A 17,303-nucleotide genomic window follows, 5' to 3' on the forward strand; every position below is an offset into this window, starting at 1 on the left:
GCAAAGGGAGGTGCGGGGCCGTTGCTGCACCAGCGGCTCTCAGGGGCTCCCTGCAAACACCCCAGGGGGGACTTTGCTTTTTCAGCATGAGATGGCATGGTTCAGGAAGCACTCCTGCAAAGGAACGTCAGGAGTCTAAAATGCCTTCTTCTTATCATGGGTAGTGGCATGATCTATTTAGATACATTTGATTGCACAACTGCCTAACGCCAGCAACAGACCATCATGTGGCTTGATTCAACGAACCTAAGCCTGTCCCAAAGCAAGGCTGTGCGGGCACAGCCAAGGACAGCACAGGAGTTAAACGCCATGCTGCTGTCAGCTATATATACAGCCTCGCACTTTGTCCTGACTAACTAATACAGTCATGCTCCCCAGAGCCTCTTGTGTTATCTTCCAAGCGAAGGGGGTTGTAGCACTCATTCATTTCTTTTGGATGATGATATATATAAAAGGCTTTTGAGAGTCAAGAAACAATTTTAGCCAATTAAATAGTCCAGATCTGCAGGATGACAGATCCCAGATGTGATTAAAAAAGACCACTGGTGACACGTCTCAATTTTTTTAATCTATTGAGCATTAGTTTATGGCTGTGGAAGGCAGCAATACTATCGCTACAAGATCCTAGAGCAGGAGACCTGTCTGGGAAAGGATTAGAGGGCATGTGCCACATGTGCTGCCACACAGAGTAAATTAGCACACGTGCTTCTGGCCAGCTTTAGAAGCTACGCATCTGCTATTATAGCTGGTTTCCTGCAGAAGCAGATGCATGTAGACAAGGGGACTCAGCCATCGACTCACCAATAATTTTTAATACAGCAAACTTATCACAAGCAGAGTTCAACTTCGATACTTCACAGGGATATATGAGGATTGAATAGAAAATAGACCCACCCCTATGTCAAAGTTAGGGAGAGGTGGGTATGGTGCACGACTAGGGAAACACCTGGCACTCTCCTGTTCCAACATTCTATGGAGAGGTAACATCAAGACATCTCCTCCGGAGGCTAACAGTCTCTCTGCTATGCAGGGACTCTTTCTTATCCACTGCTGCCAGTCTCCCTTCTCTTACTCAAAAGCAAGTTCTCGTGTCAGGCACAATTTATTTTAAAGGCCTACATATAAAGATTTCATAAAAAAGGATTGAGATTTGTAGGGTGAGGCCATGCATTTTATTAGATCAACTGATATGGCTGGAAAAAGAAGCTTTAGGCACACATTCCCTTCATCAAGCCTCAAAAAGAAGCAATAAACTATAAGCTAAATACAGGTTAATAGCAACTGCTCTTAGTTTAACCTAATTACATTAATTAGACAACTTAAGAGAAAAGGGTAAATGTTTGTAAGCAACTACTCACTGATTTTGGGCTGCCTATAATTATCACTTCTCAAAACTTTAAAGAAAGCTATATATTTCATGAAGACAACCGCTTTTCTGTGAAAACTTTTCCAAAATATGTTGAGTAGCATTATTACTGCTGCATAACGTGAAATGTTAAAAAGCAGATGAGCATTATAATGTTTATTGTGTAGTAAGCTACTTCATTCCACAACACACATTTGCCACAAGCTCAGGAACAGAGCTCAGCCTTATGCAAAATAGAAATCATGACAAAGACAACCACATGGCTTTGTGAGCTAAAGGTAGAAGCAATTAAATATCTTTTCAGAGATGCAAAACAGAGAAATATTTTCTGCTTTTTATCTGATTTAACATTCCTTCCTGAATAAGGGAAGTCCTATTGTTTCAAAAAATATAACAATTTTTGCAGATCTTCAAGAGCTGGTTATTGAACTTTAAAGTGAGAAAAATCTGCAAATGAAAGGAAGTGATACATTCAACGTTCAGCTGTGATGGAGCGTTTTCTCTAAGTTACATACAGCTTTCACATATTAAGTGCAGTGCTGGTTCTACAAATCTTAGGGAAAAATATAGCCTGAACAGAGACTGAATACTTAAGGCAAAAAAAAAAAAAAAAGACTGAATGGTTTTACTGCGTCTTTGAGAAAACATCAAATGAACTGCATGAATCAGAAATCGGCTTATGAAGAATGGAAATGTCAAACCCTAAAGGGCAGCATTTGGAGTTGGTATTTCCCCTTCCCTCAGGAACCAAATGCTTTTCCTGAGCAAAACATACAACCACATATACATACCTCTATGTGCTCTACTTGCACCTCTCTGTTTATTCAAGAGAACAATGCTTGCAGAGCCTGGGCAGAGCAGAGGTGCCCTGGGACAGGCGCTGTGCCACCACCTGACGGCAGCCCATGCCCCACAGCATTTATGACCTCAGTAAACTGGGCCTTCATTTCACAGAACTAAAGTACATGTGACCGAGTGACTTCCCAAAATTGGCTGAGGAAGCTTGTAATGGACCCGAAAATGGACTTCACGTCTGTCAAGTACGAGTTTAGGGCTTCAGACAGGGCAATGTGAGCTCTCAGAAGCAGCTCCCTTAGCAAAAACTCTTGCCTCGCTCCAGAGGGATCCGTATTTGATCAAGAACAACTCCTGATTGGGAAGAGGCCAAATTACGAGGTTTCCGAGCAGCAGTTACAGCCATACAGCCCGGGTGTGTTTGCGTTACACGTAGGCAGAAAGGCTGGACTGCCTTGCACCTGGTCTGAATGTGTGCAGCTGTGCTGCTGCACCAGCACCGATGGTGGGTACCAGCAGATATTCACAGTTAGAGAAGGAAAAACTCTCATTTTCTCTATTCTTCCTTGCTCTGAAGCTTTTATAATCTCTTACAGCTAACACTAGGCAGCATGAATTACAGTAAATGGCTACGGTCTTTCTGGCACAGCAAGAGGGCTTCTGTTCTCAGTGCAGAGACTTGTCGCATTCAAGAAAATTATCTAAAACCAAAAAAGACATGAATTCAAGGTGAATTCATTAAACTCCACAAATCCCTGTGTGGATCATCTTACTCAGAATTGCAGTGGTATTACTTTGGTTAATGTAAGTTCATTTTTGAAGCGAATTAAACCATACCAAATTAAGAATACTTTAATTAGTGCTGAGCTCTGCAGAGGAAAATAAGCTAGTTATTTCCTTTTTCAGTATGTATTTTTCTTACAAACTTAAAGAAACATTGGACATGACTGTAGTGAGCTCCTTGGCTAGAACTGCCATCAGTACTAATCCCCATACTTCTATGACTACATATGACTACACATCAGTAACAACACTGGGCTTCACAAGATCTTTAAATCATGTAGAGAGAAAGTTTTCTGACATATGTTTGAGACAAATACTCATTCATTCTGGAAACGCTAAAATGAACCAGCATGCAGATAACTAAGCACTCTCAACAACACAAATTGCATTTTGATTGCATTACTGTTCAGCTTTTGTGCAGAATTCAGAAATATTCGGATGCATTTCTGTCTGAGATTTTATTTCCATTCTTCTCCTGGACAAAATCAAGTGACAACATCTGGCTCAGGGTGTGTGTGTATTATTTTTTTGCTCTAAGTAAAATGTATTGTTCACAGGGGGATCGGAGATTTAGATTTTTGCTCAATCGTTTTTGGGCAGCTCCCCTTTTCGCAAAGTTTGTTGGCTGGCTCTCCTTACAAGTCATCATTACAGGAAGCTAAGCAAAAAACAGGGGAGAAAGTTAGACTTTGTTTGGAATCTCTGGAACAGAAGTGACTGATTCAGCAAGTCATACCAAAGTAGAGATGCTGTGCTGCCATTCCTGTTGCATGCAAACACACACCGCAGGTGAGCCACATGCATGCCTCAAGCCAGCAGAGCTGGAGAGGGCATTCACAGCAAACCATGGAAAAACGTGGGCTTCACTGAATGCTTCCAAAGAAAGCTCACCAGGAATCAATTCAACTGCCCAAAACCTCCCACAGCATGTTTGCAAGAAAAATGAAAATAGTTAAAACTGTTTTCATTGTGGTATTAAGTTACATGAGTGCACTACAGTGTTTCTTTAGAATACGTTTCAGCGCGTGGTACCATATATAACGTGTTCAAAATTAGAAAATGGAGAGTTAACTGCCTTTCATTCATCTGTATCTCAGTTGGCTGGCTGGCAAGTCTTGATAAAGAAACAACACAGAGACAGATAACGTTCCAAACCTCAGCAGTGAATTAAATAGCAGAGAGGGTAAAGTCCCACGTCTTTTGATAAGATTGCTCACACCGGATAGCGAGCTTCCAGAGGCAGCTGCCCAGGAGCCTGAGTGACTCACACAGCTGGTAATGGCACACACCACTTTTTGGTCTGGGTTGGTGGTTCAAAGCCAGCTCAGACCAAGAACGTTACAGTAATTACCCTCTCATGGCTGGCGTACAGTGATAAATTAGTTGATGGCAGCAACAGACAATTCCTAATGAGTGACTTCTCATACCAGAAAATCACCGCCGTTGCCAGCGATTGTTAGCTGTGTTGAGATTTAGCAGAAAAGCCAAGAGAAGGATGGGGCATTACAGCTGCCTGCTTTATCTTCTCTGTGCATGAATACGGAAGCCCAGAGAACAATGCGGCACCCTTCAAATGCTTGCTCTGCTAAAATGAAAACCTACTGGAAGCCACTGCAACTGCTACACATTCTGCTAGGGTGGTGGTTTTGAATGGGAAATGCCCTGGAGAGCATGGAGAAACAAGGCCCTTCTATTTACACAGCAGCTCTGAGTGGAAACGATCATTCGGACCACTGCTAACTCCCCAGTCAGCCAACCTTTTCTGCACACACGCTACTACATAAGCCCTGCAATGTGATACCTTAAGCACAAGAGCTCATGAAGACCACTGGCCATTCCTCAGGAAAACAGGGGAAGGTTTTACATTAATCAGTTTCAGGCCATTCTGGCATTAAGGCAGTAAGAGTAATTATTACTGTTTTTCTGTAATGCCTGACTTGAACAGCGTAAGACTCTCCTGCCCTGGGACAGAGCACCCGACTGCTGCTGCTGTAACTCTGGAATGTGAATCTCAGTCTCTTATTTCATAACATATACACGTCTTGGATTGGACAGAACTCCTACCTGGCACATAACTGTACAGTGTTGACAGAAGGTATTTCAATCAATGGAAAAATACAGGTCCCTTGTTAATTAGGTATCACAAGTATAAAAGTACATTTAAAAATAACAAGAAAAGACCATTTTGTCTGCAGGGCAAAATGGCCTGAGGTACTGTTTCAGGAACAGACCCCCATACAAGACATTAAAACTTCTCAAGTATATAGCAAAGAAACAGAAAAGGGGTTTCAGAAAGCCATCCAGCCAAAAATTACTCACCCCACCAAATCCCCTGAAACGTTGCAGGACATCGTTGTTGATGAAACAGGACTGTGCAGGATCACAGAGGGCTTGGTCCAAGAGGTGGTCGATGAAGTAGATACCTGGTTCAATGGTCAGCACCATGCCCTGCTCCAGGTTCCGAGCAGTACGCAGGCTTCGGAGCCCTGGCAGGTCAATGCGGTCCACTCCCTGGGGAAAAAACACCAGTTCTGATGGACAGAAACACCACCTGTGGCAAACCTCTTATCAAGACCATCCAATGCTGACCGTTCCATAAGACATCCAAAACACATAAAATAATTGGGAATTAGAGGACTGAAATTGTGCTATAAAATTCTCTCTCATCATTCTCTCATTTAGCTTTCAAGCACAGTGATTACCAGGTTTCAACTCAATAGCCAAACTGTTTTTTAGGCTGCAGAAGTTCTGGCTTTAGGATGTGCTCAGTACTGTCACACTCTACCTTGGGAGATGTACTATTTTTGGAGAACAAATAATTTCTTGCACTATTTCTTTCTATACCTTCTCTTGAAGTATACAGTATCTTAAGCAACATGAAAATCTTGAAATGCACCCTCCACATCATGGCTGAAATAGCTGAACTATGCAACAGAGAACAATTTCTCCAAGGATATGCAAATGTTTATTCTCACTGTATGTTATTAAGCTTATATATTTATGATCTTGATTCATGAGCAATGAGTCTACACATGACCTCATAAAAGCAGCCCATTTAAAACTAAACTTTTGTCAGATTCAGACTTTCAGGCAACATAGTTTTTAATAATATCAGTCAGCACCAAGTCAAAACAAGTTCTGACTAGCAAAATGTTCTCTTCTTCTCAAAAGCTGGTAAAGTAAAATGATATATGAGGACGTGCTTAGTCAAGGAATTAGAAACACTGCAAAGACTAGTTCAGGATATTAATTTTCTTCCCCCAAATGTGCCAGGTATTGCAACATCTGAATAAATATATCTCGATCCCACTAGTTTTTTGAAAATCCTTTGCAACTGTAGCAAAATTTCATCAACAAATATCGTGATGACCAGCAAACAGATCACAGGCCGGCCAGCTTACAAACATGTACACACTTCACTCATGAAAACTTTTCCGAACTATACAGCCAAAGGTTAGTGGGTTTGCAAGACAAAGGCTTTATTTATCTGGTCTCCAGGTTGCTTTCCCAAGGCCTTCTCATGGCCAAAGTCATCATAGTTTTCCCGTTGGTAGCAGGCTGACTCTTCTCAAAAGCACCAGCACTGTAACTGGTAGCAGTTGAATCAAACATCCCCTTCTGGAAGGGGAAGCTTGTTGCCAGGATGCTACCCTCTGCTTCTGGCAGCCAGGGCTGTACGTCCTGGCACAGCTGTGCTCCTGCATTTCTTCCACACCTCTGGAAGAAGTGCCATGACGCCGGGGGGAGGCAGGGGCATACCCTGCATATTAGCCATGTTTTAATCTCACTGAATCGCTCCCTCTTCAAAGTGTGTCTAACCCCACAGCACTGTTTGCTCTTGAGCTCCACTTTCAGTTCAGAGAAAGCCTATCTCACAGGAGCAGAGCCTGCAGTAGCCACTCAGCACTGTTTGTTTTGTTCTCACCGGTCACCCAAGCAATAATGGGGTTGCTTTTTTTTTTTTTTTTTTCCTTTGCAGAGCTTATTCTGTCCCAATGCAAAACACCTTACAGTAGCCAAGGTTTTCAGAGCTAACTAGCTTGGGCATCTGCATGTGCCCATTTTTTCAGAAACGCTGAGCATATGCAGCTCTTGGTGCCCTTGTAAGCCAGGCCAATAGGATGCAGCAAACATACTCTGACTGTTTTCACTGTATAATTGCTACCTTTCATTCCAAACATTCAATCCATGCTTTGCATGTTACATTAAAATAAGAAGGCACAATTTTTATGTAATGAGGCTAGGAAACATGAATAGTGTGATATTAAGCACAGCACTTTGCATTAAATTCTTATCAAAAATCAAAGAGAAGCAATGTATTTCTAAACTTGAAACAATAACTGTGCAGAAATGGAGCCATTTTTCTTTTTGCTGTTGCCCCATGGGGTTTGGCATCTCACACATTCATTGTAATGCGTAAAGGAAATGAGGGCATCCAATCTTGTGGATTAATCTTTCCATGAGCTGTAAACAATTAGATTAGTGTCTGGACCTTTTGGTGTGTTGCCAAGTATCTATCGGCTGCTTTACAACAAACAACCCATATTTGGCTTTTAAGTGTACTTCCCTTCAATTCTGTTTGTAAATGACTTTTCTAAGGCAGTCAATCCAAGACAGATGCTAGAAAGATGAATGCACAGTGAGAAAAACAATGGCAAACATCCTCTGAAGGCAGCGCTGGCACTGCATGTGCATTTTTTGCCTTTTCTTAAAGCAAAGGAGATTTAATACCAGGTGTGATGACCAAGCCTGGATGCACACCTCAGGTCTTTCCATACAAGCACTAAAGCAACACTCAGATGCTTTGTCTGGACAGTCTGCAGTCCGATTCTGCTTTTAGCATTCCCTCCAGGAAGCTAACAACATGCTTACAGCCAACAAGCAAGAGCCAGGGACACACAAGGGGATGCCTTCGGAGGTGGAAGCTCCCTGGATGGTCACCAACAAAGGAAACAGCCCCCAGTCCTGCTCCTACAGAAGCAGAAGGAATTCGCAAACTTTCTGATATTCCCTCAATCCTAGCAACTCCACGTTGTGTTAGCTCCTGGTTTCATCTCCATATCCTTGGATTTTGTGGGTACTGAAGCCACTGGGTAAATGGCAGCAGCTGCATTTATTCCACAAAAGCATCTTTTATGGGCCTTTGGAGAAAGGGTAACTGCTCAGCTTATCAAGGACAGAAAGCAGGACACCAGTGGGTGGGAACATGGCAGGGAAGCCCTACCTGCCCCTTTAGTAGAGTCTGGCAAGGTGTTCACTAAGAGATGCATGAAATGGAAGAGGAGAAGGGAGTTTCTGGCTGTCACCTGTATGTGGCCATGCATACTCAGTCTGTCTCATGTGAAGCTGGAGGAAAAGTTGTGCTGAGGAAGGGCAAGAGCATGGCACAGAAGATGATCATGTAGGGGTGATGACAACATTCCTTCTTTTGAGAGCAGCACTGGATTAAAACATATGTAAAGCTATGGCCTCAGCATCCCAAGTGACGTCTGAGGCACTTGTAACTATCTCGGTAGGTACCATGTCCACCAGCTCCACTTTGGTGGTTTACAGAACCAGGACAACTGAGGACTCTTGTAATGACCGAGACACCTCCCTCCTCAAATGGAAGGTGAGAGGTCTGAAACAAGGACATTGCCATTTCCCATCATCATGTCAAATCCTGTTGAGAGTAAAGCCTGCTGAGGAAACCTTGCTCCATTGGTACGAATCCTCTGCCACTAACAGATTTCCTTCTGTGTAAGGAGGAAGCTTCCATGTATTTTGCAACTAGACAGCTAATGTCTTGTTTTCAACAATAACCATGATGTTGTTTTGGAGTTAGATGAAATGAAGAGTAAAAGTCTGAATGCCGGCGCAGCAGTTGTGGATGTTTGTTTCTATTATTGTTATATCCTGGAGGCCTGGCCATGGATCAGGACCCTGTCACACTCAGTGCTGTATGTACAATTGTAAAGCGTAAGATGGTACAAAAAAAAAAAAGAGAGAGAATAATCTAGAAAATATTAACACCTAGGCATCCAAAAAGAGACTCCTAGTGATATTTTGGGAATATTACTTTTCAAAGAACTGTTTATTTTCCTGTATACTGCTACAACAAACTATATCCAAAACCATTTTCTAAGACTGATTTTATTTGGAGGTTCTGCTCACATTTTAAAATTGAGACACTCCCACAGTAAGCACAGATGTATGACACTGTCATTTGTGACTGTACTCCTGCCAAGAACATCGGATTCCAATTAATGGTTCATGTAAGGTAACAAAAAACAGCATGTCTAGGCAATAAGGACTGTCAAGGGAACAAGAGAATTATTATGTAAACTGATTTCATTACTATGTAAGCAAAATAAAAGTTCAAATTAAGTTAAGTGGAGAGTAATATAAAATATAGATCTATTTTTGGAATAAGGAGGGAATTAGGAAGTATGCAAATATGCCTATCGCTCAGGAAAGTAGGAAGACTTACAGAAGACTAGAAGTTGCAATATCCCAGAATACCTCAATGTAAAGATGAATAGCGATCTGCTTTTAAGCAGCTCAGTGATTAATGGTACATGTTACTTCTTCTATGGAAGAACTGCAATGTGCATCAGGATGGATCTTGTCCCACAGCCACCAGCTACCAGGCACAATGATGGAAAGCACAAAGAGCTCTTGGAACCCTTGGGTGAGACTGATCTTGGGTGTGTCTTTAGATCAGGTCAGAAGAAAAACACATAGGTGATGTCTGCTGGCTGCTCATCTCCTACAAAGCCAATGCACCAGCTGGCGATGCACAAACACAGAAACCAGGGCTGCAAGGCTTAGTTGGCATCACCCACAAGTTTTCTCAAGCCAGCAAGAGCAGCAAAACACGGCCACAGCAGAGATCACCAAAGCTATTCATAACTGCAAACACTGAGAGACACAAAACTAGTTTCTGGTGCTTTTTTCCAGTTAAATCATCACAGAACTTCTCTGAGCCTGACAAATAAGACTGTCCCATTTGGACCACATCCGATACAGTGAAGTCCTAACCGTTTTACCAAATTGAGTTCAATCAAATATTTAATTCAACAGAATACCAACACTGTATTGAGATTATACAAAATTAACACTGAAGTGAAATCTCAGCTCTTTCCCTCTTCCCCATTCTCCCACTGTGTATACCCAACATCTAATTAGCTCATTTATTGTAAAAAGAATGGAGCCCTATGTGGCTAGTAAAATAAAAGGCCTGAATTCCATTTCACTTGTCTCCTGGTCCCTTCCCTCTCAGCCCTTGTTTCTCTAGCTGAGTGCTGCTAATGAAGATTACTTTATTCAGTCTGTCCCGCTTTTCCCCAGCAGCCTGAGCTGCCTATAGTCATCTGAAGGTACTGCTACTCCTGCCTTTGAAATCAGCAGCAGGTTACCCAAGAACATGCCCCAAGCATCACATACCACTTGTGGCATTTGCAAGTCAAAGCTTCCACTTCTGCAGGAGAATCTAATTACTAGCTGGAGCTTTTGGGACACAGCTCTAAGTTAATATTGGGGGGGAATGAAGGGCAAATGATATTATCTGGCTATTTTTATTTGGAACATTTTTGCTCTTTTCCTAGGTGGTATCAGGTTTAAACTGCCTGGTAAGTTTTCTGCTATTGCAGGGAGTGAGGAAGAATCACCTGTCACTTACTCGAGGTAACTGCCTGCTCTGAGTCAGATACAGCTGAATTTCAATCCATCGCTTAAACGCGGTTCTGTCCATAACTTCACCTGTCATTTTTACTGCCTGATCCCCAGATGTCACCAACCTCCATTGCTATCATAATGGAAACAATGCAATGTACAGTTGTTTTTTGTTTTTTTTCTTCTTAAAACCTAAGGGTGAGAATAACCAAGAGCAAATAGTAAAAATCACTAACTTGCCAACTACAGCATAAATCTGGAAGATGAGGAAAATATTATTTAGATAGATAGGTTATTTAGATAGATAATTCAAAAGAATTGTGATAAAAAGTTGTTACTAAGTTGTAACTCTGTTATCTTGGTTTTAGATTCCTCCTGCATGTATAATGACTTGCTCAGAAACACAAGTTCTGTTAGTCTCTGCTAAACTTTCAGAAAGATTTGGACAACAAATATTCAGATAAAAGCTCTCTTAGCACACAAAGTGTTTTGCAACAAACTTCAGCAAGTAAAACAAACATAAGCAAGTATCTACTTCAAAAAAAATAATAATAATGAAACCCAATCCAAGCAATAAAAAACCCAAGTCCATAACACTTTCTTTCTCAGAGGAAGAGGGGAATCCTGTGGGGAGATGGTGCATGGTCTGCACCAGGCACTGCACTGACACACCACCTGGACCTTCCCTTCTGTTCTGCCTTTGCCCAAGTCCTAAGTTTCCAAGAACACCCACACTCCAGCAACAGTCCCTGCAGGGAAAGGCTGCTGGGACCTGATCACAACTTTTCTGAGCATATGAAAGATGTGACAGCTATGGTAAGAAGATCTATTAACCTAACTCTGGGAGGGGTTTCAAATCCCACAGAAGAATCTTTAGTGCTGTAGGAAACTTTACTGGTGTTAGACCCAACACAGACACTCTGGATTTCAGTGCTATTCTGCATGGAAATGCTGCAGAATTGAAAGCCATTACCAGTTTGTCTTTTGCCTGCACTCTGCCTGCTCAGTGGCCCACCCAACCACACAGCTCTGCTACTGCTGTAAAAGAATGCAAAGAATCAAAAGAAAAGTGATTCAAGGGGACCCCATGAGGCATAAGAAGCAAATTTCTTGTATCTTCTCAAGGCAAAAAAAAACTGACTACAAGAAAAAAAAAAAAAAAAAAAAAAAAGCTAGAACTGGTAAAAAGCCCTTTTTCTCCTTGCTCATTTAAGTGCCTACCATACAGGTTGTTTCATGTTTGCAGGTCCTGGGTACACAAAGCTGCAGCAAGGCTTTGCAAGGTTATGACCAAGTGAAGCAATTTGCATCACTGGGACTCCACGTAACAGCTTTAGGCTCCTTGGTAAATTCACCTCATCCTCTGCTTCTTAAAGGAAAAACCATTAATGCATCATTTGCAATGCTAACCACAAAAAATGAAATTTTCTGCTTCAGCATAAACTAGGATACAAAAGGAAAATAATTTTTGTCAGAACAAGAAAGGGAACAAGATTATTCCTGCATTCTCTAGTAGGTTTGGCGACCTAAATCCCCAGACAGTCATCTGGGACCTGGTGGAAAGCTTTCTGTTTGAGCCAGACGGAGCCTGCACACCTCTCCGAACAGCAGAGATGTTCCCCGAGCACGCACAGTCACGGAGGACATGGATAACTCCAGGATCAAAACAAACCGCTAACCTTAATTTGCCGATGCAGAATAGCAATGAAAGGATCAGCTTTTCGTGAGAATAGAGAACTGAATTAAAACTTTAAACTAAGGTAAATCTTGTAATTTTAAAAGACAAAACAAAATGAAACTCTTAATTCACAAGATGTTAAAATCGCAGTAGTTATTAACTTAACTTAAATTAACTGGCTTATTATTACAGAAAGTCATCAAATGTACTTAGCATTCTTCAGAGCCTTACAGTCAATTAATATAACATGAAATTGAATCAACTCAAGCATCTAGAGACACAGAACCTAGATTTAAATGAAAACTTCAGCCCCATCTACCTCAGGGTCTGAAAATTTGGGATCACCTACCACATTTGCTCAATTGCAACAGGCACAAACCCTCATTTATATCCCATATCGAATTTACCCAGAAACAAATGAAAGAGTGTGGGAAAACCACCTCCATGATTAAATTTTACAGCTGAAGCTAAGCCCAGTGGAGTTTTCACCCTTTGAAGCTAGCTCTTTCTGACTGAAGGCCAGATTTTCTGAAGTGATTAGTACCACTGGGGCTGGATTTTCAGAGCTGCTCAAGTTTTAGTTAGACCCTTAAAAGAAGCAGACAGATTTTCAAAGTAGTATTCAACGCTCAGCTTCCCCAGTAGGAATAAAGTGGCACACTACAGGAGGCCACATTCTCAAAGGAGCTCTTGACTGTGGAGCACTTCTGAAAATCAGGACATTTACTTGCATGCTTAAAAGGGGAACACCAGTGGTTACGTTCTTTTAGAAACCTTGTCTTAAACATAGCTGCTAAGCCACGTTTATTGCTGGCCAACACTCATTACTCTTTATTATGGCAATAAAGGATGGGAAATGTTATATTTTCTAATATTCAAGAGTATCCTTTACAGAAAACGTGCAAACTTTTTAGTGTTTGTCAAAAAGGAAGAAAGTGCTTGTTCAGTGCTACATGTGAAAGCAGCTTACTGGAAAAGATGAAAACCTATTATTGCCAATTCTGAAAAAAAAAAAAAAGCAAACCAAAAAACTTTGGCTACTAATGAATAACTAATCTAAGCTAACAATGTCTGGAAATAGTTTTTTTGGAACACACAAAACTTTGTGACGGGTAAAAATTAGGAAATTAAAGCTTATTGTATTATTCCAAATGTAACTGTTTACACTTGAGGAAAAATAATGGAATAATATCCACTTGGAAAAAGTTTTTATTTTTAAAAATCCTTTGTAATACTCCCAGAAATTCCCTCGGCCAAAATAAAATAACTTGCTTCTTAACCAGTTAGAAAAAAAGAGCATGATACATGGCATAGGCTCAGCGTACAACAAACACACAACTAGCTTTATAAAGTTCCTTGTGAAAATCTTGCTAGGTAGTAAATGTTTAAAACACACCAAAAATCACTCCCCAGTCCATTTGTTGCTTTCAAAACACATCATCTCATGAAACAAGCCATAGATAAAAAAGCCTTCTCCTATTTAATACAGACATTTATCAGACTCATGAGAAGAGTCCAATTGCTCACGTTTAGATTTGCCTGGGGAAAACCTCGTCCCCTGAAGCCTTCCAGTGCCACCTGGGAGCAGCAGCCCCATGGCTTCCTGCTGCCACAGGCAGGAACTGTGCCTCCCATTAGAGGCTCAAGCCCAGAAGCACCTAATGCAGTTCACACCATTGACAGGCTTCTGATGTGGGTTTTCCACCATCAGGTGCTCTGACGCTCACCTTAGCCAAATGACCCAATGCAAGGAATCTCATGCTTAGGGTCAGAAGAGACGTGTCAGGTCTAACAGAGGTGGAATCAATGCTGCAGAGAGACTTCAAAGGGGCTGCCCTTCTACAGAAGCCCAAATGCATTGTTTTTCAAACTTAAGCTGATGCCATGCTACATGCACGTTTATATGCCAACACAGGTCTTCAGCTACTTGTTCATGAGTTCACATACATGCTTGCCCTATATTCAGGAAATTTGTTATTTAGGATCAGATTCTGAAAGGGAATTAGCCATGCAAATATTTTTAATTTAATAATGTAGTTGCATGTCTACACAAACAAATTTAACATTTGCAAGTATAAAATTTTCTATCTGCATAGAGCTCTGGTATGTTTTACAGACCTTCAATATAAAAGTGGAGAGTTTAACTTGTATGAAAATTGCATCCCTAAATCTAGTTTTATCTATACGGTTGCTCTTACAGATCTCTGGATATATCAATATGCTCTCAGAAAAAATGTCTCTTAAATTATATAAAAACTTAAAAAGCAAACACAATACTTTTCACTTTCTTAATTCTTCTCACTTGTTCCTAAAATTTAGTTCTCTCTCTACCGTACTAAGTCTTGAACATATGCTTAAGTTTCAGCAGCTCCACCAAATCCAGCAAGGTTATTCCCAACACAAGCAAAAACGATCTAAGCAAAGGCATGCAACACTGGGGTCCTGGATTTCAAAGTCCATGAATTCTCCCAAGTCACCACATCCCCTGTGCTTTGCTGAATGCCTTCCATTTATACACGGAGAGAATGCACTTGGGAGAGAGAGAGGAGGAGAAATATCCATCCTGTCTGTATTAGCTAGTGAAGAAACCTTAAAATCAGCATAGGGTTGCTTTTGATTTTTGTTTCATTTTTATTACATGTAAGTATAATAGCTGATGCCAATATATTGTCATCACAGTACTGTGTGTCAACAACAATCATCTTGTAGTGTTTAAAAATAACAAGTACCCTCAAATATTATATCCTGTTTCTTCCCTCTGCAAACGCAAAATCAGCGAGAGCAGCTGTTATGCAGCCCATGCACCCAACATGAACAAGCTTTTAAACATGCTTAAACCTTACCTAAGAAAACCCTTAAACAGTCAGCCTCATGTAACCAAAATGTAATACAGAAAATCCTTCTGAAATCTTTCTGAAGCTACTGTAGACTTCCTTTTTGTATTCAAACATTATATTCAATTTCCTTAGAGAGGGTTTTCTTTTTTTTTTTCCAGTATCATTGCAAGCATCTTATCATTGGGTACAGAATTTTACCTATTCTGTTTTCAAACTGCAGTCACAAACCATTGTGTTAATTCAAGGGAAAAGGTAATCACTTTGTGATTTCTGCAGAAACTCAGAATACAAGAGATCATGCTTTCACATTTGCAAAGACTGGGAGACTTTATGGACACTTCCCTTCTATTTCTGTTCCAGAACAACACATCTACATCGATGCCCGTGTGGACAGCAGAGATTAAAGTTCAAGACAGGAATATAAACCAGATTGTTTCCATATGCCAAGCCATCAGGATTTACTAGCCCAGTTAGAACAGTAGGTTCCCACAGCTGTCTCACATCTGGAACACAGCAAGTGAGTCCTCTCACTACAGGTTTCATGTGGCTCAGGTACACTACATAGCTTTCTGTCATGGTATAGTTATGCCTGAGTGATATATGTTACAGTGGTGAATCTAGGAGGTACACCACAATGTATATAGAAATTGAACAGATGAAGAATGTCCAGAGGGCAGCATCAGTTGATTTCTTCCTACAAGCAATAGATATTTCAATGAAGTAATAAATTCCCCTTAAGTGAACTGCATAAGATATCACTAGATACACCAAATATCAAAAGGATACACTTAAATGCACCTCTGTTCCACCTCTGAGAAGATGTAACCGACTAATCACGCATTAGCTAAGAGAAATGCTGATCGAATCAGAGGGGTTAATCTACGAGGCCGTTGAGAATGGACTAACACTAACCTCTGGGTAGCCTCCAACGTCATGCACATCGATTCCAAGTAGATGTCCAAGTCCGTGTGGCATAAATATTGCACCCAGATGAACCTTCACCATGTCATCTACATTGCCTTTCAGAATGCCAATTTTTGTCAACTCCTCCAGATGGACTCTGTCAGCCAGACGGTGCATATCAGGCCAGGCGACCCCTTAGAGAGCAGAAACAAGCAGCTGAGTTAACTATTGCTAAAAGTTTTTAAAGACAACTTTCAAAAAGCAGATGCAACACGTCTTTATATAAAAAACAAAGGTGGCAAGAGAAACTACATTAGCACAAAAATACTTTAAACAAGACAAAATTATCTTAAAATGCATGCAAACCACAGAAAACTACAAGCAAGAGGAACAGCAGCATCCTATAATTCAGCTCCACATGAAAAAAATTAAGAAGCTGCATCTATGTCTATGCAAATGCATACATATCAGTGACGTTTTCAAAAGAATATGAACTGTACAATGCAGTTACTTAAAACACAAAACATAAAATATTACTATACCTATTATTTTCAATAATTATTATATCCATTTAGAGCATTTGAGATGGACAGTACTTTTCTATGTATGTAGGAGATTTAAAGCCCACATCGTTTGGCAAAGGCACTCTCCAGAAATTAATGATTCCCTTGTGTTGATGGGCTGCGTAAAACACAAGTCCTCTAATACACGTACTAACATAGCATTACAAAATACTGTTGGTTGACTAGAGACAGCGTGCCAGGATGCATTAGATTTCTATTATTTTGGTATAGGATACAATTTTGTTTGACAAACTGCTGGGGGGGAGGAGAGAGGAAGAAAGCAGCTCTTTTGTTAGTAACACAGTACTGTCTTAATTAGTTCACCATGGCTTTGAGTCATCAACAGAGCAGTTGCAGAGTCAAGACAACTAGGGCTAAGGTACAGTAAAAGAATATTTTCCTTGTTCAATTTTGGCATGATTAAATAAATAAAACCCCAGCAATTTTTAAGGCCAAAGCCCCATCAAATTCCATTTGCTTTAATCCCATTAAACACACAGCTTTAGGGTCTTGTGAACATTAATGTCATATCAAAATTACATTAAAACTTATTGTTAAAAGTACTGAGGCTTCAAAAGCTGAAATAAAACCAACCTATGGGAGGGTTTCAATAAAATTCAGTTCTCTTACACAGCTCTGATATAAAGGTCAGACAAGTGGCTGCTGCATACTGCATGCCGTCCACCCCACCAGTGCTGTACCTTCAAGCTCCCCCCAGCACTGCC

General features: G+C 40.8%; 1 protein-coding gene across 1 annotated transcript in view; it reads right to left on the minus strand.

Annotated features, from left to right (window-relative positions):
* PEPD (peptidase D) overlaps positions 1-17,303 on the minus strand; it is a 134,472-nt gene that overhangs the window by 4,226 nt on the left and 112,943 nt on the right. Inside the window, exons 13-14 of the mRNA XM_032195659.1 lie at positions 16,025-16,209; positions 5,264-5,455 (exon numbers count right to left, since the gene is read on the minus strand). Coding sequence (XP_032051550.1) covers positions 5,264-5,455; positions 16,025-16,209 — 377 coding nt within the window. The remainder of the gene's footprint in view (positions 1-5,263; positions 5,456-16,024; positions 16,210-17,303) is intronic.

The sequence above is a fragment of the Aythya fuligula genome, chromosome 12 (genome assembly GCF_009819795.1).
Source record: "Aythya fuligula isolate bAytFul2 chromosome 12, bAytFul2.pri, whole genome shotgun sequence".
Lineage (NCBI taxonomy): Eukaryota > Metazoa > Chordata > Aves > Anseriformes > Anatidae > Aythya > Aythya fuligula.